This window comes from Scyliorhinus torazame, chromosome 1, assembly GCF_047496885.1.
Source record: "Scyliorhinus torazame isolate Kashiwa2021f chromosome 1, sScyTor2.1, whole genome shotgun sequence".
Taxonomy (NCBI): domain Eukaryota; kingdom Metazoa; phylum Chordata; class Chondrichthyes; order Carcharhiniformes; family Scyliorhinidae; genus Scyliorhinus; species Scyliorhinus torazame.
Window position 1 is genome coordinate 222,263,246 of NC_092707.1, and position 16,008 is coordinate 222,279,253.

The 16,008-nt window shown below is 48.6% G+C and overlaps 1 protein-coding gene across 2 annotated transcripts in view; it reads left to right on the forward strand.

Annotated features, from left to right (window-relative positions):
* Positions 1-404: 404 nt before the first annotated feature.
* Positions 405-16,008, forward strand: part of sod2 (superoxide dismutase 2, mitochondrial) — a 36,469-nt gene continuing 20,865 nt past the window's right edge. The window contains exons 1-2 of one of the 2 annotated variants that reach the window (XM_072502618.1): positions 406-631; positions 8,634-8,750. In XM_072502618.1, coding sequence (XP_072358719.1) covers positions 544-631; positions 8,634-8,750 — 205 coding nt within the window. In that variant the 5' untranslated portion in view covers positions 406-543. Of the gene's footprint in view, positions 632-8,633; positions 8,751-16,008 lie in introns of both variants that reach the window. The other variant, XM_072502624.1, reaches the window with a different exon arrangement.

The following is a 16,008-nucleotide window of genomic DNA, read 5'->3' on the forward strand; positions in this document are numbered from 1 at the left end:
GGTTTCCTCCCACAAGTCCTGAGAGACATGCTTGTTAGGTAATTTGGACATTGCAAGGTAGAGTTTGCTCTGTTTTCCCCATTTTAACCCTCTTGCTGACCCCTCAGTCCTCTTTAAAGAAACCGATAAACGGCTTCCACCTACGGGGTGAACCCCTCTGCCGCTCTTGCAGAGCGAACTTGACCTTCTCTAGCCTCAGGAACTCTGCCAGGCTACTCACCCACACTCCTGCTTTCAGCTGCTCCGAGTCCTGCCATTATAGCAACATCTCCAGAATATCAGGGAGGCAAAGGCCAAAACGTCAGTCTCTCTCACCCCCTGGACTCCCGGGTCTTCTGACACCCCAATTCAAATAATGTTAGTGTTTGAGAATGTGTACATTTTTAATTTCACTGGCTAATTAATTTAACTTTTTGTTTTTCATGCAGATGTGTCTCCAACATTTCTCCAGTTTTGCGTTTTTTAGCTTGCAGACAAAAGCACACACTGCCTGATCTGCCTTATGACTATGGTGCACTGGAGCCATATATCAGTGCTGAAATAATGCAGCTGCACCATAGCAAGCATCATGCAACCTATGTTAACAACCTGAATATCACAGAGGAGAAGTATGCGGAGTCCTTGGCCAAGGGTGAGTAGGTACAATATGCGGGATGCGTAGCATAGCTGACCTGAGAGTAATGTCCAGGCAGATTTTTTTTAAATTCCAAAATGCTGGCAGGAGATGAATAATGGGCTATCAATAATGTTATTCATGGATAATAGCATTAGCCAGTTCCAGATTGAGCAAACTAAAATGTCCAGTGAAGAATTTGTATTTTTTTAACCAATTGTCAGTATGTATTAAATTTTAAACTAAAGTTCTTGTGGACTGCACTGAATGCTATGTTAGTATTTATACCAATCGGCATTTGATGGGTAGTCATTAGATTATAGGCAAGATGCTGTTTCTTGGGAGGGAGGCATGGTTTCGGCAGCTGCTTTATCAGCTTTTTATTCTGCGAACTTTTTTAAAATTGCTGCATATGATAGCCCAGATGCAAGCTGACAGCTTTTCAACTGTCTTTTTTCTCCCCCCCACCTTGCATTTGGTGAAGTTAGAATTTAATTCTAGTTAAAGACTTGGATTGCAGTCTGCCGTTCTCCATGTCATTATTTCAACAATTCAGCTGAGGCCCTTTGCAGAATTTAAAGCCCTAAGCCCATTTTCCTCTGAATGTATCAACATACTTCTGTAAACAGGTTTCCCGTGTCTGAGTGGGTTTCACACCCACAACCCAAAAGATGTGCAGGTTAGGTGGATTGGTCACGCTAAACTGCCCCTTAACTGGAAAATAAATACTTGGGCACTCTAAATCAAAAAAAAAGAAAAACCATAGGCCAGATCCCAATGGAAGCAGAATTGGGATTGGGTCCCGACAAGAACACTTCTTTAAAAAAACTATTAAGACTTTCGGGTGCGGCTATGCAGAGCTAGGTCGCATATTCGGTAGCTCCCGCTTGGAACGGACTTTGGGCTCTTTTACAGGGCCCCCACGGCATTTGTTTGACATTTCCTGGTGTGGCAAGAAGACTGCAACATTCCCCTGACAGTGTCCCCCAGGAATGTTATTTCTTTTGGCTACCAGACCCGGCAGAAACAGTAAAAGATTTGGCTACAACAGGATAAACAGGGCCTCTTCCAGCATGCAGGCGGGGGAAGGGCAAGCTTAAAGCTGTAAGCTGACCTGAGGGCCTTTATCAAAGGCGAATTCTAGCAGCAGAGGGAACAACTGTGAAAAGATCTCACCAAGGCCACTGAAGAAGCGGGGACGAGGCTTCCGGTGGCGGCCATGGAGGAGTAAGTCGCGCATTCGGCAGCTCCCGTCTGGAACGGACTCTTAGACCTTTTTCAGGAGTTTCCACAGACATTTTGGGGCAGATTGGTGAAGTGAACACTGCCAAAAGGATTCCCTCTCGAGACTTCCGGTTGCGGCTATGCGGAGCTAAGTCGCACATTCGGCGGCTCCTGCGACTTTTTCGACGTTTCCCAGTGTGGGAAGGAGTTAATAATAGCTCCCTGTCAGTATATGGCTTTAACTAGGAGCGGGGTGACAAAAAAGGTGGTGGTGGACCAGAAGAAGGGAGGGAAGAAGGACAAAATGGCGGCGGGCGGAGACCAGGCAGCGTGGAGGCAGTGGGCGGAGGAGCAACAGGAGGGTATCCAGCGCTGCCTCAGAGAGATTAAAACGGACCTACTAGATCCGATGAAGGCTTCTATTGATAAGCTGCTGGAGACACAGACGGTCCAGGGGGTGGCGATCCGAGAGGATCAACAAAAGATCTCTGACAATGAGGACGAGATCTTAGTCCTGGCGGAAAGGTGGAGGCGCACGAGGCGCTCCACAAGAAATGGCAGGAGAGGTTCGAGGAGATGGAGAATCGGTCGAGGCGGAAGAATCTGCGGATTCTGGGCCTCCCGGAGGGGCTGGAGAGGCCGGACGTGGGGGCCTATGTGGTCACCATGTTAAACTCGCTGATGGGAGCGGGGTCATTTCAGGGGCCCCTGGAGCTGGAAGGGGCCCATAGAGTGTTGGCGAGGAGGCCCAAGGCTAACGAGCCTCCGCGGGCGGTGCTGGTGCGGTTCCATCGGTTTGTTGAACGGGAGTGTGTGCTCAGGTGGGCCAAGAAGGAGAGGAGCAGCAGGTGGGAGAACGCGGAGGTTCGGATATATCAGGGCTGGAGTGCGGAGGTGGCGAAGAGGAGGGCCGGGTACAATCGAGCGAAGGCGGTGCTGCACAGGAAGGGGGTGAAGTTTGGCGTGTTGCAACCGGCGCGACTGTGGGGAATCGAGTTGCTGCTGCTAAGATCAAGGAGGAGCTGGAGCGAGTGGGTCGAGACGGAGGTATGCCGCTGTGGGGAACGGGCCGGGTGTGGGGTGCGGGCGCGTGGCTGGCCGAGGAGGGGTCATGGCTAGTCAGCGGGGGAGGGGGGCGGGTAGCCCCCTGATCCGGCTGATAACCTGGAATGTAAGGGGACTGAATGGCCCGCGTGTTCGCGCACCTGAAGGGGCTCAAGGCGGATGTGGTTATGCTCCAGGAGACACACCTGAAGGTGGCAGACCAGGTAAGACTGAGGAAAGGGTGGGTAGGTCAGGTGTTTCACTCGGGGCTAGATGCCAAAAATCGAGGGGTGGCGATCTTGGTGGGAAAGAAGGTGTTATTCGAGGCGTCGAGCATTGTGGCAGATAATGGCGGTAGGTACATAATGGTAAGTGGTAAGTTGCAGGGAGAGAGGGTGGTACTGGTCAATGTGTATGCTCCGAACTGGGACGATGCGGGTTTTATGTGGCGTATGTTGGGTCGGATCCCAGACTTGGAAGTGGGGGGCCTGATAATGGGGGGAGACTTTAACACTGTGTTGGATCCTGCACTGGATCGCTCCAGGTCTAGGACGGGTAGGAAGCCGGCAGCGGCTAGAGTGTTATGGGGATTTATGGACCAAATGGGAGGGGTGGACCCTTGGAGATTTGCAAGGCTGGGGCTAGGGAATTTTCATTCTTCTCACATGTCCATAAGGCTTATTCTCAAATCGACTTTTTCATTTGAGTAGGGCGCTGATAGCGAGAGTAGAGGATACTGAGTATTCGGCAATAGCCATTTCGGACCACGCCCCGCATTGGGTGGACTTGGAGATGGGGGAGGAGAGGGACCAGCGCCCGCTGTGGCGCTTGGAGGTGAGCGAGCGGGTCCGAGGAAGTATAGAGAGGTACTTGGAGACCAACGAAAACGGGGAGGTCCGAGTGGGGATGGTATGGGAGGCACTGAAGGCGGTGGTGAGGGGAGAGCTGATCTCCATCAGGGCCCACAAGGAGAGGAGGGAGCGGGGGGAGAGGGAGAGGCTGGTGGGGGAGATGGTGAGGGTAGACAGGAGGTATGCGGAAGAGCCTGAGGAAGGATTGTTGAGGAAGAGGCTCCGCCACCAGGCCGAATTCGACCTGGTGACCACCAGGAAGGCGGAGGTGCAGTGGAGGAAGGCCCAGGGGGCGGTCTACAAGTATGGGGAAAAGGCAAGCCAGATGCTGGCGCATCAGCTTCGGAAGCGGGATGCAGCTAGGGAGATCTGGGGAGTTAAGGACAGGGGAGGGAGCGTGGTGCGGAGTGGGGTTGGCATCAATGGGGTCTTCAGGGACTTCTACGAGGAATTGTACCGATCCGAGCCCCCACGGGAGGAGGGAGGGATGGGCCGTTTCCTGGACCAATTGAGGTTTCCAAAGGTGGAAGAGGGACTGGTGGCGGGACTGGGGGCCCCGATTGGGCTGGAGGAGCTGATCAAAGGGATAGGAAGCATGCAGGCGGGGAAGGCACCGGGGCCGGACGGTTTCCCGGTCGAGTTCTATAAAAAATATATGGACCTGTTGGGCCCGCTGTTAGTTAGGACCTTCAATGAGGCAAGGGAGGGGGGGGCTTTACCCCCGACGATGTCCCGGGCACTGATCTCCTTGATCATGAAGTGGGACAAGGATCTCCTGCAATGTGGGTCTTACAGACCGATTTCCTTGCTAAATGTAGATGCCAAGGTGCTGGCGAAGGTCTTAGCCACGAGGATTGAGGATTGTGTGCCGCAGATCATCCATGAAGACCAGACGGGGTTTGTGAAGGGGAGACAGTTGAACGCGAATGTGCGGAGGCTTTTGAACGTTATCATGATGCCGGCGAAGGAGGGGGAGATAGTGGTGGCGATAGACGCTGAGAAAGCCTTCGATAGGGTAGAGTGGGGGTACCTGTGGGAGGTACTGAAGAGGTCCGGGTTTGGGGAGGGGTTTGTCAGGTGGGTTAGGCTGTTGTATGAGGTCCCGATGGCGAGTGTGGCCACAAATAGGAGGAGGTCCGAGTACTTTCGGTTGCACCGAGGGACGAGACAGGGGTGTCCCCTGTCACCCCTGCTCTTCGCACTGGCGATTGAACCCTTGGCTATGGCACTGAGAGAGTCGAGGAACTGGAGGGGGTTGGTGCGGGGTGGGGAGGAGCATAGGGTGTCGCTTTATGCGGACGACCTGCTGCCGTATGTGGCGGACCCGGTGGGAGGAATGCCAGAGGTAATGAGGATCCTTAGGGAATTCGGGGACTTTTCGGGGTACAAGTTCAATATGGGGAAGAGCGAGCTGTTCGTAGTTCAGCTCGGGGACCAGGAGAGGGGGATTGGCGAGCTCCCACTAAAAAGGGCGGAGAGGAGCTTCAGATATTTGGGGGTCCAGGTGGCCAGGAGCTGGGGGGCCCTGCATAGGCTTAACTTTACAAGGCTGGTGGAGCAAATGGAGGAGGAGTTCAAGAGGTGGGAATAGCTGCCGCTGTCAAATGACGGTGCTCCCAAGGTTTTTGTTCCTGTTCCAGTGTTTATCCCGAAGGCTTTTTTCAGGCGGGTTAACAGGAATATAATGGGGTCTGTGTGGGTACGAGGGACTCCGAGGGTGAGAAGGGTGTTCCTGGAGTGGAGTAGAGATAGGGAGGGGCTGGTGCTGCCCAACCTCTGTGGGTACTACTGGGCCGCCAATGTGACAATGGTGCGCAAGTGGGTGATGGAGGGGCCTGCATGGAAGAGACTGGAGACGGCGTCCTGTGTGGGTACGAGTCTGGGGGCGCTGGCAACGGCGCCGCTGCCGGGGGGGGGGAGGAGATCTCGGAAACTTACCAGGTGATGCAGGAGGAGGAGGAGGCCTCGGTGGTGGAGTTGAAAGGTAAGTGGGAGGAGGAGTTGGGAGAGGGGATCGAAGAGGGGACGTGGGCAAATGCCCTAGGGAGGGTGAACTCTTCCTCTTTGTGCGCGAGGCTCAGCCTCATACAGTTTAAGGTGCTGCACAGGGCACACATGACCGGGACAAGGATGAGCAGGTTCTTTGGGGGTGAGGACAGGTGTGTTAGGTGCTCAGGGAGCCCAGCAAATCACACCCATATGTCCTGGGCATGCCCAGCGCTGGAGGAATTTTGGAAGGGCGTAGCGAGGACGGTGTCGAGGGTGATAGGATACAGGGTCAAACCGGGCTGGGGGCTCGCAATATTTGGGGTGGCAGAGGAGCCGGGAGTGCAGGAGGCGAAAGAGGCCGGAATTCTGGCCTTTGCGTCCCTGGTAGCCCGGCGAAGGATTCTCCTTCAGTGGAATGATGCGAGGCCCCCAAGTGTGGAATCCTGGATCAACGATATGGCAGGGTTCATTAAATTGGAGAGGGTGAAATTCGCCTTGAGAGGGTCGGTACAAGGGTTCTTTAGGCGGTGGCAACCGTTCTTAGACTTCCTGGCAGAACGATAGACATTGGTCAATGGCAGCAGCAGCTTTGAGGGGGGGGGGGGTTTACTTTATTTTTGTTTATGTTATTTACACTGGAAGGGTCTGAGGGGGTGTATACACCTGTTGTCTTAAGTCGGGGTGTTAATGTTAATTTATTATTTAGGTACAGTGGGGGAGGGGTTTGGGGGGTTGCTTTTTTAGATTGTGTTTTGTACTTATTGGGTTGAACTTGTTGGGTTCTTTTTTCTGTCTCATTTTGTTATTGATATTTTATGAAAACCTTTAATAAAAATTTTTTTTTTTTTAAAAACTATTAAGATCCACACTAATGTAATTGTGTAGGGGAAAGATAGAACTGGGATCACAGTCACAGATGCGGGGACAGCCTGTGGTACCTATGTTGATGTTGTTACTGTGTTGATTATAGAACATACCGTGCAGAAGGAGGCCAACCCACTTAAGCCCTCACTTCCACCCTATCCCCATAACCCCTCCTAACCTTTTTGGTCACTAAGGGCAATTTATCATGGCCAATCTACCTAACCTGCACGTCTTTGGACTGTGGGAAGAAACCGGAGCACCCGGAGGAAACCCATGCAGACACAGGGAGAACGTGCAGACTCCGCACAGACAGTGACCCAGCGGGGAATCGAACCTGGGACCCTGGCGCTGTGAAGCCACAATGCTATCCACTTGTGCTACTGTGCTGCCCCCAAATGATTGGTGTCTCTGTATTGCTCTGCAAAGTTTTGACATTAAGTGCAAATGCCAATAAAATATTTTTCAAAAAAGAGTTCATTGGGCAAGATTAGGTCTTATGGATTGGGGATAATACTTTAGCAAGGACTGAGGATTGATTAATGGATAAAGCAGAGTGTGGACATAAACTGAGCGACTTCAAGTTGACAGGCAGTGAATAATGGAGTGCCACAAGGCTGAGGTCTGAGTTATTTACAATCTATATTAATACTTAGATGAAGAGTCAGAGAGTCAAAGTTTGCTGATGATCTGAAGCTGTGTGGGGAGGACACAATAGGCTGCAAAGAGATATTGGCGTGCCTGGGTGGCACTGGCTGGGGCACTGCCAGGCTGTGACAGTGCCTGGGTGCCAGGTTGGCACTGCCAGGGCTCGGGGTGCCCTACCCTTAAGAGGTGGGGTGAGGGTGGGTGTGTGTTGGGGGGGGGGGGGGTCAAGGTCCCTCTAAGAGGTAGGTTGTAGTGGAGGGGTCCAGAGACCGCAGTGGGGTGTCCAGGGGGGGAAATCAAGTGATCGGGTTGGCATTAAAAAAATTTTTTAAGTGCGGCCTTGGCGTAGCATTCCTGTTTAATAGCTGCTATACGTTCCCAACACGGGATTCTGGTTTTTGCGTGTTTAATCACGCTCAGCGGGTGGCGTACAATGCAGGAAGTGTGAAGTTATTCACTTTAGCCATAAGAATAGAAAACAGAATATTTTTAAAGGTATAAAACTTGTAAGTGTTGATGCTGAAAGTGACTTGGGTGTACTTATACAAGGAACACAGAAAGTTAACATGCAGATGCAGCAAGGAATTAGGAAGGCAAATGGCATGTGGACCTTTATTTCAAGAGATTTAGAATGCAAAGTTAAAGAAGTCTGCTGCAATTGTGCAGGGTTTTAATGACACCACATTTAGAAGAGTACTTTGGTTTCCACATTTAAAAAAGGATATTCTTGCTTTGGAGGAGGTACAGCAAAGGTTCACTGAATTGACCACTGGGATGAGAGGATTGTATTATGATGAGAGGCTAATTAAATTGGGTTTACATTCTCAGGAGTTTTAAGAAAAAAAATGAGAGATGATCTCATTGAAACCTACAAATTTCTGAAGTGGTTTGATGGGAGAGATGGTTTCCGCTGGTTGGGGAGCCTAAAGCGCAGTCTCAGGATAATGCGCCAAACATTTAAATCTGCAATGAGGGGAATTTACTTCACTCAAGGGTTTGTGAAGCTTTGGAATTCTCCACCCAGAGGGTTGTGGATGCTGCATTGTTGAATACATTTTAAGGCAGATAGACAGATTTTTCGTGTCTTGGGGAATTAAAGGATTTGGGGAGCGGATGGGATCAGCATGATCATGTTGAAGAATGGAGCAAGTTTGACGGGCCATATCGTCTATTCCTGCTCTGGTGTTCTATTATTAGTGACATAATGAGAAGATTACCTAGAACTGGACATGCAACTCCTGTTTTGATTTATGTAGCCAGAAGGAGTTGCAGACTGGGGTGCGGAATAAAAAAGCTTCCCATTGTGGAATGATTGTACTTGTGTTTATGTTAAATAGATTTCCCCACATTGAATAATTTTTTGCAAACTGAGCAGATCTTAAAATTTCTTTCCTATATTTTAGGTGATGTGACAACTCAAGTTGCTCTACAGTCAGCATTACGATTTAATGGTGGGGGTCATATTAATCACTCTATCTTCTGGACTAACCTGTCTCCTAATGGAGGAGGAGAGCCTGCAGGTAGGTTTGAACTATGTAATTTGTAAAGTTGCCATAGTCCCAGATGACCATAGGCTAGCTTTGAGGGGGAGAGCTGACTGGTGGTGATTTAACCTGGGATCACCATACCTCAGGCAAGGAACAAGGTTGAGAAGATGGTGCTTCATGAATAACCTCAGCCGGTACGGGAATTGAAACCCCGCTGCTGGTCTCACTCTGTATCACGAACCAGCTGTTCAGCCAACTGAACTAAACTGCAATGGCATGTCTTCTGGTTGGGGAGACATGAGCACTTCACGATGCCACAATTGAATATTTGAGAAAACTTTTTTCAATGTCCATTTTGTCTGATTAATGACAAGCAGAACAGTTAGCTTGTCGGGTGCCTTTGGTCAGTTTTAGTGTTATCAGCCATCATCAATATTGGTGAACTTATTTCTGATAGTGTACTTTGAAGTTGAATAAACTTGCATAAAATAATTGAACTGCATTTAAGCCAATTATAAATCAAGATTTTAATTTCACTATCTTCAGGTTTACAGCTGTTTTATTTACAAGAACCACATCTGGCTCTCTCACACTTGTATCTGTTCTTTGTTCTCACCTCAGTCTTCCTTCACTTCTTTGTTTCCTAGAGGCAGTGTCTCACGATGAATGCAAGTTACATTGTTGGTGGCTCTCCATATCTCTCATGTGTAACTATCCTTCATGCGTGACCCTGGGCAGTGAACCTTTATAGATAGGGGGATATCACAGGCATATACGATCTGTCCTCACTCAATGTTGACATAAATTCAATGCATCAGAGGCTACTGGATAATGAATAAGAACAGGAAAGCTAGATGATTTATTTTCCATCCCTTGCCTGTGGCAAGAAAACTTTAATGTCTCAAACACGGTCTTAAATAAGGATAGACTGGGTTAGCAACGTGACTGTATCCCGAAGGTCGATCAGCTTGGGTCCCAAAAGTCAGCCAGTTGGCAAAAGTGGGTCTCGGGGAAAAAAGTTTGAAAAACACTGAGATAGATAAGAGAGACAAATGGAGAGTATGAGACAAGACTGACACCTAACTTAAAAAGAAATCCAAAAGTCTTATACAGCCACATAAATAGTAAACTGGTATTAAAAACAGGGGAGAGGTGTAATTATGGCCCAAAAATGAAATCCGTGGAGGCAGAGGACATAGCTGAGTACTTAATTTTCCCCAATTCTTAGTAGTCATTAAGATTTTAAAAAATGAAATTGCGATAAAATAAAAAAGGGAGTTGACAAGGGTAGCTGTCTGAAGAGATTTTGACGTGCAAATTAGCATATCTGTCAGAAAAGCAAGTGTTTACCTATGTGACTGGGGGAAACAATGGGATGGAGAAGAGGTAACTTCAAATTGGAGAGATAAGGAAATTGGCATTTATATGTTGAAAGCCGTATCTACAGGGTCGGTAACATCAAAGGGAAAGAATAGTATATCTATAGCAGAATAACTGGAGAAAGAGACCACAGCAGCTACCATCACAGCCACCACATCCAGCTGGAAAAACAGTCTCCTAAATACAAGTTGTGGCTAAACGGGCAGCTGGTTCAAATCCAAAACTCAAATTGAGAAGATTTTGCCTTCGCTGAAACTGAAGACAGTTTTCCCAAATGTAGCCAAATAACCTGGGCGGGATTCTCCGACCCCGCGTGGGGGCCGCATGAATTGCCAGGGGGCCGCATGAATCGCGCCACACCGCCCCGACGCCAGGACGCGATTCTCTGCAGAGCGGAGAATCGGCGGCCATTGGGGCTGACTTGGTCGGTGCAGCGCCGAAGCGCACTTCAGGTTCTTCAAAATTTCCTGTTTCTCCTTATGCAGCTGTGACAGCTGTTGACTGTTGTTGCGGGTATCAACAACCGGAAACTTTTTGCCGATGTATTTGACAGCAGATTCCATGTTTTTGTCAATTAAGTATGATGGTTTTGCCTTTGGATCCCCACATGCCTTTTTGATGTTATAAATCCGAGTCAGCATACCAATCTCCCTGTCGTTCAGGATTGTCAGCTTCTCGGCGATCTTCTGCTGGCTCGACATCACTGCCCGGATGGGCTGATGTTGCTCTCTTTGGTTGTTTCTAAATATGGCGGTCAATATGGTCGCCTTCCTTAATTCTAATTACATTTGCTTTAGAGTCGCCAGGTATCTTTCGATACCACCACATGGTTCAAACCCGAATACTGATCAAAGTGTCTGTACACCAGTTAGTCAGTTCAAAGTCAATACTATTTATTTACATACACAGCAATATCTACTCATGCACAAAATACTACAGACTAAACTATCACTACTGCTAAAGCCTATACTTAGCTTCGGGCGCCCACTCAGTCAGAGGAACAATGGCCGTTGTTCGGTTCTGAAGCTGCTGGGTCGAAGTGGTGAAGGGGAACAGCTAAGGTCGTCCGTCTGGTAGCGAGCGTTGACCTTGGACTTACTTGCTTCTGTTGTAGCTGGTGGACGGGTCTCTCCGCTTTGAGAGCCGATTCCAAGAGAGCGATTCTCTCTTGGGGTCTTCTTATACCCGAAGGAGGCTACGCGCTTTTGAGCGGGCCTTGAACTTGGCCCCAATCAATTGGGCCATTTCTTGATCATTCGCATTGATCCTGACCAATAAAGGGGTGGGTGCCTGATGGCTGGGCGTGTCCTAGGTGGCCGGTGGCCTGCTTTGTTTTCTGCTTTTGGTTTGGGGAACTGGCGCCGCGAGGTCTGGGGCCAGATCGGTTACTTAAGTATCTTCCTTTGTTCCTGGAGATGGGCCATCCATATGCTAATGGGCCTACAGTTTCAGTCTCGTCTGGGAGTTGTTTCTCCAATATACAGACAGGCTCTGTGCCTCCTTGCTTTCTTAACATTGTCCATTTTTCCCTGCAATCTTTGCAGATGTCCATTTTGTATTCTGGAAGTGGCCATCCCAGATGGCTACACCGAGCAGCCGTAAAAAAAAAAAAACGAGTCCTGCCGGCGCCGTTCTAACCTGCTCTGAGCCGGCGGGACCTCAGCGTTGAAGGGTCAGGTGTTGGCCTGTGGGGAGGGGAGGGGGGTTCCGACCCTGGGGGGAGCCTCTGATGTGGCCTGGCCCGCGGTCGGGACCCACTGAACGGCGGGCTGGCCTCTCTGTCTCCCGGCCTCCTTTCTTCTGCGCCGGCACCTGTACTCCTGTGCCATGTTGGGTCGGGGCCAGCGCAGACAAGTGAGACACCGCGCATGCGTGGAAATCGCGCCGGTGGGACTGCGCATGCGTGGGTTCACGCCGGACCCACTGTGCACGCATATCCCCCGGCGCCCATTCCACGGCCGGATCAGCAGCTGGAGTGGCGTGAACCGCTCCAGCGCCCTGCTGGCCCCCTGTAGGCCCAGAATTGCTGATCTTGGGGCCATGTTGACGCCATCGAGAAACGCTACGGCGTTTCCCACATCAACACTTAGCCTCAAGATCAGAGAATTCCACCCATTGTGTGTGGTAATTATCTGCTGGATTTGGTTTAAAGAGTTATATAATATTGGATGTTGTTAGGAACAAAGGGGCATCTCCGCGTTTAGGAAATGTAGGTAGTTGGGAGCCAAAGGGTAACTTTATGTAATGCTATGTGTGTATAGCCATCAGTGTTGTAATGTGTCCTTCTTGTCATGGTATTTTTTTTCATTCAAGTTAATGAATATTCTTTATTAATTGATCACACAACTGGACTATACCTCCCTGGTTCACATATCTTTTCTCACAGTATATCATATTGAAATGTGCACCACTAAAAACCGGTGTTCCAAGTTACCCATCTGGCTATTGGGATACTCTCGCATTTAATAATAGTGAAAAAGGAGGCTGTTGAGATGCTAGATTGGCTAAAATTGATTAGGAGAAGCGATTAAAAAGCTGACTTTATTTAAAGTTGATAAGACACAGGGCCAGATGGGATGCATCCAAAGATAGTGAGGGAAGTAAGAATGAAAATTATGGAGGCACTAATTCAGATTGGAGAATTGGAAGTGTTGCACTGGTGTTCAAAAAAGGGCATAAGGGTAAGTCAATTTATTATTGGGAAAGCGTTTAGAGAGGATAATCCTGCACATAATTGTGAGTTACTTGAACAAGTTTGGATTAATTAAGGAAAATCAGCAAGGATTTGTTTAAGACAAATCATATTTAATTAATTTGAGTTTTTTTTGATGAGGTAAGACAGACATGGTTGTTGCGGTTGAAGTGGTGTACATGGACTCCAAAGAGGCACTTGATAAAGTGCCAGCAGATTTGAGGCTGCTGGAAGAGAAGGGATAGTGACAGTATGTACATGACTTTGGCTGCATGACAGGAAACAGTGGGTAGTGGTGAACGGTGTTTTTTTTGTAGGAAGCCCTACAGTGTGATTTCCCATTGGTCCGTAGCAGGACCACTGCTTTTCTTAATGGGTATTAATGACCGGGACGTAGGTGCACTACAGGGCACAATTTCAAAATCTGCAGATGCCACAAAACCTGGAAGTATTGTGAACTGTGCGGATGATAGTGAAACATTTCAAGAAGACATAGACTTGGAGTTTGAATCGGTAGGCATGTGGTATGAAATTTAATGCAAAGAAGAGCAAAGTGATACATTTTGGTAGGAAGAGTACATAAGAACTAGGAGCAGGAGTAGGCCATATGGCCCCTCGAGCCTGCTCCGTCATTCAATGAGATCATGGCTGATCTTTTGTGGACTCAGCTCCACTTTCCGGCCCAAACACCATAACCCTTAATCCCTTTATTCTTCAAAAAACTATCTATCTTTATCTTAAAAACATTTAATGAAGGAGCCTCAACTGCTTCACTGGGCAAGGAATTCCATTGATTCACAACCCTTTGGGTGAAGAAATTCCTCCTAAACTCAGTCCTAAATCTACTTCCCCTTATTTTGAGGCTATGCCCCCTAGTTCTGCTTTCACCCGCCAGTGGAAACAACCTGCCCGCATCTATCCTATCTATTCCCTTCATAATTTTATATGTTTCTATAAGATCCCCCCCCCCCCCCCCGCATCCTTCTAAATTCCAACGAGTACAATCCCAGTCCACTCAACCTCTCCTCGTAATCCAACCCCTTCAGCTCTGGGATTAACCTAGTGAATCTCCTCTGCACACCCTCCAGTGCCAGTACGTCCTTTTTCAAGTAAGGAGACCAAAGCTGAACACAATACTCCAGGTGTGGCCTCACTAACACCTTATACAATTGCAGCATAACCTCCCTAGTCTTAAACTCCATCTCTCTAGCAATGAAGGACAAAATTCCATTCGCCGCCTTAATCACCTGTTGCACCTGTAAACCAACTTTTTGCGACTCATGTAAAGAGTAAAGAGGGGCAACATAAAATAATGGGGATGTGCATAAATCATCGATGGTAGCAGGGCTTTATAAAAAAGGCATAGCATATTGAAGCCACCTCCTCACTGTTCAAGGCCACAAATACTCCTTTCAAGCTAAGCAGCATTTCACTTGTACTTCCTTCAAGTTGGTTTATTCCATTCACTGCTTCCAATGCCGTCTCTTCTTCATCAGGAATGTAAGCGCAGACTGGGTGACCACTTTGCGGAATACCTTTACTCAGTTCATCAGCATGACCCTAACTTTCCTCTTGCTTGCCATTTTAACTCAGCACCTTGCTCTCATGCCCACATACCCCGTCTTGGCCTACTGCAATGCTCTAGTGAAGCCCAGCGTGAGCTGGAGGAGAAGCATCTCATCTTCTGGTTAAGCATGTTGCAGCCCTCAAGACTATGTTGAATTTGGCATCTTTAGGCTGCCTCTATCTTAACCCCCCCCCCCCACTCTCTCTTTCTTTAATATTCCGTAGATGTATTGCCTCAATGCAAAAAGCCCCCCTCACACCAGGCCCCTGTCATAAGTTCTTAAAGTTGCTACTTTTTGTTGCCGTTTCTTTTGCACCAACATTCCTTTTGTTTCCGATGAAGGGTCTATGACTAAAAGCATTAACTCTGTTTCTTGTTGGATGCTGCCAGATCGGCTCCATTTTTACAGCTTCCTTTGTTCTTGTTTCGGTTTCCAGTATCCTTATTTTGCTTATTTTAAGTTATGGCTTAAGTTTTGTTTTGGCCTCAAGTGGAGTGTTGTGTCCAATTCTGAGAATCACACTTTAGGAAAAGTAGTGAAAGCTTTAGAGAGGATGTAAAAGATATTTTAAAAATGGTTTCAGGGTTTAAGCACTTGAAGGACATGGATAGTTGGAGAAGTCGTGGTTATTTTCCTGGGAGAAGGTTATGAGGTGATTTGCTGGAGATGTTCAAAATCCTGCAGGTTCTGCAACATCCTGCACTGCATTCACGATCTTGGAACAACAGTCCTGGCACTGACTAATAATATCAGAAGGGATATGCTAATGTGTGACTGGGATGATGATATATCACTATATTAGTCTGTCTTGTGTTAAAGAGAGGTTGGAACTCCATGCTCAGGAGCAATATGCCTACTCTGTAACTGTGGTAAACCATTGTTGTACCTATATTAGAGGATGTACGGTAGAAACTGCACTACAGGTTCGCCTGTGGCCCCTGCCTGCTGGGTATAAATATGCGTGTCCTCCTGCTCGCAGCCATTCGCCAGCTGCAATGGGAGGCCACACATCTGATAGCAATAAAGCCTCAGTTTGGATTCAACTTTCATCTTTAGTCCAATTGATCGTGCCTCAATTTATTGGTATCAGTTTCAAAGGATGGACCTCCGTATTAAACCAGATCGCCTGCAGCTGGATCCGCACTCAAGCGACGCGAGAAAGGACTTCCAGCACTGGCTAGCTTGCTTTGAAGCGTATATCAACACGGCGCCGACCCCTGTTCCGGAGGCTCAGAAGATTCAGATCTTATATTCCAGGCTGAGCTCAAGTCTTCCCACGAATCCAGGATGCGCCGAACTACTCCGAAGCCATGACTCGACTCAAGGACAACTACGAGCAGAAGACAAACATGCTCTTCGCCGGGCACGCGCTTGTCACTCACTCTCAACTACCTGGTGAGTCCATAGAAGACTTTGGGAGGGCCCTAATCCCACTAGTCCCAGACTGTGACTGCCAGGACGTTACAGCCAAGGAACACTCAGACCTCCTGATGCGGGAAACCTTTGTGACTGGAATTGGGTCAGATATCATACGCCAGCGGCTCCTAGAAGGGGCCAGGCGCGACCTCGCAGAGACTAAAACGCTAGCGCTCTCCATGACGGTCACCCTGCGCAACGTCCAGTCCTACGCCCCCAACCGCGCGGCCCACCC